Raw genomic sequence first — 9,818 nt, 5'->3', positions numbered from 1 at the left:
GGAAAGCGGGCCTGGGCGGCAACGCGGGTGTGTTAACAGTCAAAAGCGCAGCACTGTGGTGAATTGCTTCAGCTGTGCCCTTCCTACTTGGCGGCCGTTGTGGTACTTTTGGAGGACTCGACATTCCGAACAATTCGTTGCGTTAATTGTCGCCTATTTGGGTCTGACTTCTGTCCTTTGAGGCTTCTTTACCTCTAAAAACTCAAGTAAAAGATAGTCCTATGTTCCCGCCGTTCGACGGCAGTGTATGTATTATGAAAATCCACGCATGGCCATTAAAATACATCGACGACTGATGCACGAAACGTTCTACATGTATTTACGTATGCACGCTGAAGCCTGAAGGTCAACGGCAAGAAGCATACGTATGTATTTACTTCATCAATACACTACTCTTCTATGCCCAAGAGACCTGAAGACATCTGTGCCTCTCAATCAAATCATATTCAATTCCGTTTTGGAAATATTTTTTATAAAATTATAAAAGTAAGTTAATAAAACAATTAACTTTTGCTCAGTTGGATCGGCATACGTGATTCGGCAGGTTTTCCTCACGGTCACTCATCAGTCACTGACTAACAGTCTGACAGACTGACAGTCCGACACCCATGACCCAGCCGGCATTTTATACACACGGACAGCACTGCATACATTAGTGTACATCTTAATTTTCTCTACTACATACCACTAGAGAGATATATATATAGCCTTCACAATTATACAGCTATGATATATTAAATTTTAAATATATAAATATATCATAAATACATAGCACGTTTATTATCCACCGACTTCACTTTTATCGGGGTGAATAGAATATATACATATACACACTACATATCATGCCGCAACACTGGTCGGAGGATGTGATTCCGGGGTTCGATGTGTGGGCCATGTACTTCGGTGCCGGCATGCTGGCTTTCAACTTCGTATTGATTGTAAGTACAACGTTATACACCTGTTATAAATACTACTAAGTTCATACGATTTGACGTCCTCTATACATATACTCTACAGCTTTACTTATCTGCTTTGTGCTGAAAATACTCGTCATTATGTATGTATTAAGCTGGATGTGGCTCTGGTGACATACTAGCACACAGCTTAATGAGGTAAAAACATACGTGCACAATTCATTTAAAGAGGTATAAATATACATGTACATATTGTGTATGACTGTGAAAGGCCGCAGGCTGTCCACTTCTAACACATAGTATGTCTTTGATGCCACTGATAGAGGAATGTAGTCTGTATGTTTTGATCGAGCGATTGTACACCATATATGTTCAGTTCTTAATGCTATTGATAGTATTGCGTGCCGTGCGGTGTCCATAGTGAAGCCTTTATCCCTATAGCTCTCAGCGCTTGTTTTGGTTTCGAACACTTCTGGGTTGCACTCAGATACGTATGTCTACTTCGAATTCTTGCACACAAGGTTTGGTATTAAACCAATGAGTATACGCGACCATGCTTTTAAAGGGCATTCAGATGTCTGCCCCTTTAGTACGGACTCTGCAAATAAGAATCTCACCCGGAAAATTTTTACACATTACCTACTCAACTGTCATCAGCGAATATGTCTAAACGCCAATGATATACGGGACACATAAAAACACGTAGACATGCTGGTTGATAGAAGCCGGACACTAGCACAGCTGTGAAGTAGACACCACTACATTACGACTGATGAGAATAGTGTTCTACATGCGTTTGAGTGAGTGAACTATTGCTGTTTTAAAGCGTCAAGTGTGTTAAACAATCGATGTTTTAACAACTTGCAGCCCTATCCAACAAATCTTCTCATTTAATTCTTTTGTATTTACGTAAATCTCGATACAGTCACAACTGCCGGAAAAAGCTATTCATTTATTTTTCTTCAGTTTCGTTAATTGCTTGTGTATCTCATCCCATATGCTCAATATATGTGGTAACGTACTCATCGACGCACGCTTCCTATCCTTCAACACATGTATCTATCCATTTATAGCTTGAAGATCGGTAGCATTGTACGGACTAAAGTGTTCGTACTTTTGCTATGAAATTAAGACCCCATTGAGATTCAACAACGGATGATTGTAACCATCAACATATGACTATGCGCGCTTTCACATCACACGAATTTATTTATTTTTAGGACTGAGTTATAGCTGTATTCGCATCATCACTTTCAATACCATGAAATCATCAGTGGCAATACATTAGTTGCACCTCTGTCAGTACAATAATGTCGTCACTGCCATCGCATCGTTATGAACACTTTTATACGATAACCATCGAACATAGTTCATCAATGCCAGGAAGATAGTTATATTAACTATGCCTGTGAGACATCACGCAAGTGATTACATCCCTGCGATCAATCAGGATCGGTCGAAAATACATACTTCTGGCTTTATACTACACAAAAAAACTAAAAAGGCAAACTTGGACCTGGTATGAGATTGCACCGATAACTATGTATCAGTTCCTTATTCGTATTTAGGTATTGTATAGTTCGAAGTCTAAAATTTAGGTCGTGATATATACGCTTTGCGAATATAGTGCTACCCCACCACCAATAACCCAACTCGACCAAAGCGCACTTGGCCCAAATATCTCAGACGTTGAATATGCAACTACTTGTATGTGCGTACCATGCACAGATGGCTGTGCTATATTCCACTTCGGGCGATAGCAGTGAACCCGCCGTGATTATGATTCCCACGCCAAACAAGGAGCCGCTGGGTGAAGATGAATCGAAGATTAGGTCACATACGTATCAGAATGTGACGCAAAGGCTGGGGAAAGGCTCGGAACAGGAGAAACAGGCACAAACAAAGGAGCAATAGCGCCGTTTCGACATGTACTCGTCCTTGTAAGGTACGAATTTGAACTGATGCTGTATTCACAAACAAAGGTACTATAACGATATAACAATAAAACGGGGAGTATACATCAACTGACATCTCAAAATTATGGTTTTAGTATGAGGTCAATTCAAACAACACTCATAACGCGTTACGCAGGCGGCTATTATAGTATGATTAATTCACAATTGCGGTTTTCGCCTCTGTGAGCGGTAGCTTGTACTCTTTAAAGTGAAAGTACTTTTGTACGCAGCTTTGCTGTGGCCTGTAGAAAATTACACTTACCTTTAGTGTATTACAGTGGATTCAGTAAGCACATGCTCCACACAGTCGCACATACACACACATATAAGTATGTATACGTATGTATATATATATATATGTATATATATATACATATATACATATATATATATATTTATAATGTATGTATATATCTATCTATATATATATATATGTGTGTGTGTGTGTGTGTGTGTGTATTTATATATCTATATATCTATTTGTATGTATATATATGTGTGTGTGTGTGTGTAACAGGTAGTAGAATAGTAGGAGACTTCGTCATCAGTGATAGGGCAGGAAGATTGATTGCAGGTAGACTAGGTAGTTGCTGTAGTGTTGGATAGTTTAAATTAAACCCTTGGTCTAGCAATAAAAGGAATCTACATTGATATTGCATAAAAGTATATTCTATTCTATTTCGACCCCAGGCCATAATTTTGATTTCGGAACGAGGTCCATCGCACGCGCGTGAATGAAAACGTACAAAACTATTAAGAAAAATTGCCTATGGAAACTACGGTTGAATTTCTCTACAAATACAATTCAACCCCTAAAACAAATACAATTCAAACCCAAGTAGAAAAAATGTTGACCCGAACATGACAGCTTCTACGAGGTCCGAATACTACTCACAACCCGCCACCCACCCTTTAAGAAACCGTGTTTGCGCGTGTAAAATCAAAATCGACATCCGTTCCGACGGGAATGAGCTTTCTCATGCTTGAGGTATCGCGGGTTGGTATAAATAGCTGGACCGAATCAATCTCCAGGTCAACCACGCTATTCAATTGACTATGCTTTTACTGATAACTGCTGCGTGTAGGATACCGGTCAAATCAGTCGTACAAAGCTTCTCTGTACACGGAGCACCTTTTTCTGGCGGACAAAACGACCGAAGGAAAGGAACCCATGTGATAATTGAGGGATCGAGTCTAACGGCTACGACCATAGAAAACAATAGACCTCTTCTCAAGTAGGGGCCAGAAACATTTGGGTTCTAGTATCGGCTTGTTAATGATTGGTTTCTCTAGTGCCCAAGCTACAAACACACTCTAGTATTACCTTATGGCGATGTTCTACCTCGTGGTTCTCCAAGAAAAAGCTTAGGCTTTCTTCAGTGTGGATCCCGCACCACTCTCTCTAAACTCTAAAGACTGTCTTATTTTCGTTAAGGTTCTGGTTGTACACAGTTCAGCGCAGCGATACTTTATTAACTCCAATAAGTTAATCCCCGCCACTGGTTTTAGGATCAGTTCCCCTTGTTCAAGCCTTAGTTTTTCTAACCTCCACGTCGGCGTGGTAGCTCTAGTGTAGTCCATCACAGATGGATTGGCAAATATGTTTGTCACCAGGGAAAGCACGTGTGCAGCTGTGATCTTGTGAGTGTAAGTATAGAATCAAGATGGGTCCTACTAAATTAGGGAGAAGACCTTTGCAGTGTATGGTGTCTGGTGTCTCGGCCAGAATTCTAGAGGCTATCGCGTCCAGTAGGGGATGAGCGGTAGCGATTATAGGGACATCCCCGGGGTACGTCATAGTCACATGTTTAGGAGGATCCACGCCTTTAATCACTACGGTCACTGTCGCGGCCTCCGTCGCAGCGGTAGTCTGCATCACTGTTTCTTCCTACAGATATTTCGCGGCTGAAATTATTCACGTGATGTTATCAAGCAAGAGCATGGGCCCGTTCGTGTCGAATGCTTGAAGTATCCTTCCCTTTAGCTCACTCACGTACGCTGCTGTGATGAAGCCTATAGTCGCAGTACGCAGTTCTTTAAGGGACGAGTATAGTTCAGGAAGGTCCTTTTGCCACACCTGTACTAGGACCTCACTGGCGCCGACAGGGGTAGAGGTGAGTCGTACGAGCGCTTGGTTGTGGATCGTGTCTTGCTTGTCTGCATCCTTCTGGATAACCCGACCAATGCCTTCCCACGAGGGCATTGTTTCTGTGGGCTGTCCCCGTTTTCTGGTTTGCAGCGCCCCGTGGCCCATGCGGTTTAGTCGCACATACATGCCCAAAGGACAGCGTTGGCCGACCATTCGCTGACATCATGCGCGAGTGTGGGAACCCAAAATTGCGTTGGTGGAGGTAGATGTATTTATGTAGTGCGTCTTACTTCGGGCACCACCAGCGTTGCCAAGACAGAAAACATGACATCGGTCAGGCTGCACTACGTCACGTGATGTGTACAAAATTGCCCACCAACTGGTACAGCGAATGTAAACGGCCAGCTTCCCAAAGGTAGTCGTTGTGGCCTGCCCTTCCATTTGCGTATCCATATCCATATGGACAGGTCTGGGTCGGCGCCTTCATTCAGGGTTGGGTTTCTTGGATTGTGTTCTGTTCTGCAGCCAACATCATACTCATGCCAGAGCGATTTAACACGATGAGCGACTACACGGGTACGCGCGTGTTTCAGCGTTGTCGATTCGAAGGTTGGTGTTGAGAGGTGTTCGAGTTCGAGCTTACGTGCTTCTTCCTGAGCACGCTCACGCTCACGCTCGCGACCATCCCAACGTTCTTGTTCCTCGAGATGGCGGCGATTGCTGTGTTCGCGTACTCAGCGTTCCTTTTCGCGTAGCTCTATCCGTCTTTTTCTGGGCATTCCGTGTACGTTGGCGTGCAACCTTATCACAGCGCCTATTGTTCTCGAACATGTCTGCAAGGCGTTGGAGTGCGTCTCCCTCCCTTTCTGGCTCTGGTGGTGTCTGCTCAACAATATGGATTTTAGGGGGTTTTTTTACCCTAAAACAATATGGGAAGCGTCCTGGGGTTATGGTGCCGTTGGAACTGGTTGACCCTTTTCCTCCGACACTGATGAGGAATTCGCTGCACCAGTGTCAGCCGAGTGAGGCTTGGCACGTCCTGTGCCTTCCGATTGCACCTCGTTTGTAAGCTGTTAATCTGTTAATGAGAGAGCATTTGAGTGCGGTTCCGTAGCCACATTGGCGTTGAAGGTGCTGACTAAAAACGCTAAACAAAACCCCTAAAACCCAAAATCGGCAGACCACGAGAAGGTCTGAAATGCGAACAACGCGACCGGTGTGGTGGGTAGCGTTGACAAGGTCGGCTGCGGTAGTCGGAGGTATCAGAGCGCTCACGAACAGATGCCGAACGGGGGGCGGTAGAGACGGTGTTGGTCACCAGACGAGCCGTCACAGTTATTGCTTGGCGACGGACGCCCTTGAGTTCTATCGCCCCTGTGAATACCACTTGATCCAATGAAGTGGCCGAGGTCAGCATCAGGAGCTAACCGGGAGCGACTATTGATCGGTAGTTTGTTCGCTGGTGTGTACGGTTCCTACTATCCAATGCCGGACTCTGCAGCATCAAGCACTGCAATACAGGTGTCGGGCATAACATAGTAATCTCAGCAGGGGCAAAGGGGTTGGATTTTCGCCCAGCGGATATACGATCGACTTAGTCCGGTCGTTACTGCTGTGAGTAGTGTTCAGGCGTTAAGCCCGCTCGAGCAGTTCCAAATTGTTCTCAGGACGGCAAGGTGTACCGAAATTCCACAGTGTGCAACCAGGTAGCGCTCGCAAACCACCTCTACTTCGGCGGCACCAGTTGGGTATTGATACTCCTGTGGCTTCGTATCAAAATCGACACAGGTCATCGACGTAGGAGCCGTTTTACTGCTCTTTCTCGGTCATCTTATTGAATTCTGTGATTGAGATAGGTGGGGTGAAATCGATAGACGTCAATAAACAGGGATGAACTTGGCAAAACTAATTGAGCTGTAGAGACATCTCAGTATCCATGTTGATTTGAAGCAAGTAGATGACTTGTCATGTATTGTCGTTGACAGTGTTATCACAGAGTGTTATAAACCTATAGCACGCTTCTTGAGGGCCAATAGGCCCAATGAACTCCAGTGTAATTTGCTGTGAGACGCTTTCAGTGGATGCGATCTTAGGTATGTAGGTATGTCGATATTGTGTGGAGAAGTAGACAAATACACTTCGCCAGCCGAAGTAGACCTTAGTGCAGTGAGAGACAGGTTGCCGTTAAATTGTACCAATACATACACCGCGTGTGTACCTGGCTAGGGCTGGCCATCTCCTATATAAAACGATTACCATCTACACCTTGGTACATTCTATGTGGTCAAACACACCCATACTACACATGTCTATAGATCTCGCAGCCATATGCGCAATTGTCTATCCGTACTCAGTACCTGCGTATAAACACCTCTACACATCCATAAACAGTACAGCTCCTCACCATCGTTTAGGTATTGTACGTTCGCTCGAAGCGTGCGCGACAGGTGTTCTGGCATGTTGTCGTAGTCACTCCTGGAGGTCGGCGCACTTGTGCTAAAGCCGCTGCTGAATATATCGCTTCCGCCAGGCGAATCCGCGAGCATCCGTGTACCACGTGTTCTAGTAGGAGTGTGTCGATCATTACTTGGTCTAGTAATAGTAGATCTGGCACCCTCAAGGTCCTGTCCCGCATCCAACACATTCGTAGCCTGCTGACGACCATCGGCGTAGCCGAGGTCGTTCCGATTAAGGCCGTCCCGATTTCTGATATTTCGGTCCCTGTTTTCCCGGTCGACCAGTCTCACTCTCTCGACAGGACTGGGCAATTCTATCGACGATAGGGACAGTGGACTGGAGTGTCCCTCCTCACTAGCGCTATGGTAGCGCTCAGTCTGTCCAGTATCTGCATGCGCATGTCTGGTCGCCGTAGGGTTGTATAGGGTTGCAATGTACAGGTTGTCTCCGCGCACATCGGCTCTTGTCGGTACATTCAAATTCGCATGTGTGAAAGTGTTTGGACGTGCATCCTCCTGTGTGCGTGTGTGTGGGGGGTCACTTCTTAACTCAGCCACAGCTTGTACGCCTCTGCCACCATACCCCTTTTGTCCATTTTCTAACCCATCCGAGCCCCCTGGCCCCTCACGCAACTGTTTGTGCGTGTCTGTGTCGGTGCGCTGTTTGCTGTGTGTGCTTCTGCCCGTCCGCCTCCTCGCCTTGCGTTCGCTCCGATGCCTTCGACTGTATGCGTGAGTATCCGTGTGTGTGTGTGCCTGGGCACCTGTGTGTGCGATTTCATGAGGCTGTGTGTGCGTGTAAGTCTGTAACTCTGCACTTCCCCGTACAACGGGTTGTGTGTTTGGTGGTTGCGTTGGCTCTGGAGCATCCGGTGACTCCGGTTGTGCTGTCTGTGCACGAGTGTCATTCTGTGCAAAGTCTGTATATCTATCATGAGTGCCATTTGTGTTGTCTGTATACCTGAGTGTCCCGATTGTATTGTCCGCTACCCCCGAGGCCTCAGCTTTACCGGTATTATTAGTTACATTATTAGTATAATGATTATCATTATTCGTGTCGGTGGTGGATCCCGAATCCGTACCCGCACCGGACCTGGACTCCGGATGCAATGTGTTACCTGTGTCATTTGTTGGTAGAGCGTCGTTTGTTAGTGGAGTGCTCATCGACACAGACAATGATTGCAGATGAATAGTTCGGAATTGAAGATATGGTCCCCAGAGTTTCAGTAAGATACTAACAAGGGTCGGAACTTTTAGAGGCAATATTGCTTCCCTACGTATGCCAGTGATCATTCTGCACACAGGAAAGCTAGCGCCGAATAGACATATCCCCGTGATTGTTTGTCCACTTAGTATGAATTTCCAGTAGGGTACTTCATATTCACCAGTAAAGTACTATACACCAACTATAGGCTCAAAAACATTGTATATCGGTGATGTTCGGAACGTTCAGCCTAGGTTCCCACTAAATAATCACTATGGCACAGGCTTTCCCTTGTATGAGCAAGGTCAACTTAGCGTGAGCACTATGTGGTGTACCTAAGCAACCCAACGCGCAGTTCCAAGCAATTTCAAATGTTCTCTCGGAATACAAAAATCAAATGGACCGAAGAGTATAACTGAACCAGCGTCATAATAAAAGTGCACACAGCCAGATGAATCAATATATGGTAAGAATTCGATGGATAAATACTCATAGCGCTGAGAAAAATAGCCAGCATCATATTATAGGTACACGCAGCCAGAAAGAAACAGTCTATGGTGAGAAATCAATCAATGAATACTCAGAGCACTGAGCATAATATAGCTGGACCAGCATAATGTAAGTGCACACAGCCAGCATGAAGAAATCTATGGTAATAATCCAATGGATAAATACTCATAGTACTTAGAATAGTGTCCTGAACCTGTACCTCGTACTGAATACACGCATTAAAAAGGTACTACAATTTTCTACATTAACTACATACACTCTCCCATACACACACACGCATCATAACGCATACGTTGGCCTAAGTAAAGGTCTCGGAGAGGTGGCATCAGCTCTTGATTTGCCACACCCCGGCCATCATCCTCATGTTTCCATTTATCTATATTTTCTCTCTTTTGCGTCGACGTCGCCACAGTTGCTGCGGCCTTCTGTGCCTATGAACGTGGCCCGAATAAATCAATGAAACGATCAACGTACCTGGACAAGACGCATATAGAAACGGATTATATGCTAATGTACATATACATACATATACATATACATATACATATGCATATGCATATTTATATATCACATATACATTTGTTTATACATATTTAACATACCGACACACATATATACATTGTATATATATATATATATATATACATGTGTGTGTGTGTGTGTGTATGTGATACATATACATACATATAC

At 44.6% G+C, this 9,818-nt stretch overlaps 4 protein-coding genes across 4 annotated transcripts; 1 reads left to right on the top strand and 3 right to left on the bottom strand.

Moving 5' to 3' along the window:
- The first annotated feature begins 694 nt into the window (after window positions 1-694).
- Window positions 695-2,941, top strand: SARC_11929 (hypothetical protein). The gene is made up of 2 exons (XM_014293979.1): window positions 695-938; window positions 2,643-2,941. Exons 1-2 carry the CDS (start codon window positions 843-845, stop codon window positions 2,826-2,828), a joined length of 282 nt encoding a protein of 93 aa, XP_014149454.1. The 5' UTR covers window positions 695-842; the 3' UTR covers window positions 2,829-2,941.
- A 1,375-nt stretch (window positions 2,942-4,316) lies between these two features.
- Window positions 4,317-4,745, bottom strand: SARC_11928 (hypothetical protein; the record flags this gene model as incomplete). Its single annotated transcript, XM_014293978.1, has 1 exon — window positions 4,317-4,745. One exon carries the CDS (start codon window positions 4,743-4,745, stop codon window positions 4,437-4,439), a length of 309 nt encoding a protein of 102 aa, XP_014149453.1. The 3' UTR covers window positions 4,317-4,436.
- Window positions 4,746-4,784: 39 nt separating this feature from the next.
- On the bottom strand, window positions 4,785-5,144 carry SARC_11927 (hypothetical protein; the record flags this gene model as incomplete). Its single annotated transcript, XM_014293977.1, has 1 exon — window positions 4,785-5,144. The coding sequence occupies one exon, from the start codon at window positions 5,142-5,144 to the stop codon at window positions 4,785-4,787; it is 360 nt and encodes a 119-aa protein (XP_014149452.1).
- Window positions 5,145-7,267: 2,123 nt separating this feature from the next.
- SARC_11926 (hypothetical protein) lies at window positions 7,268-8,532 on the bottom strand (the record flags this gene model as incomplete). The annotated part of the gene is made up of 1 exon (XM_014293976.1): window positions 7,268-8,532. A coding segment is annotated over one exon (1,265 nt), but the record flags the coding sequence as incomplete, so codon positions are not given.
- Between the last annotated feature and the right edge of the window lie 1,286 nt (window positions 8,533-9,818).

Source organism: Sphaeroforma arctica (genome assembly GCF_001186125.1).
Source record: "Sphaeroforma arctica JP610 unplaced genomic scaffold supercont1.1958, whole genome shotgun sequence".
Taxonomy (NCBI): Eukaryota; class Ichthyosporea; order Ichthyophonida; genus Sphaeroforma; species Sphaeroforma arctica.
The sequence above is the reverse complement of the archived record's forward strand: the minus strand, read 5'-3'. Positions and strand labels throughout refer to the sequence as shown.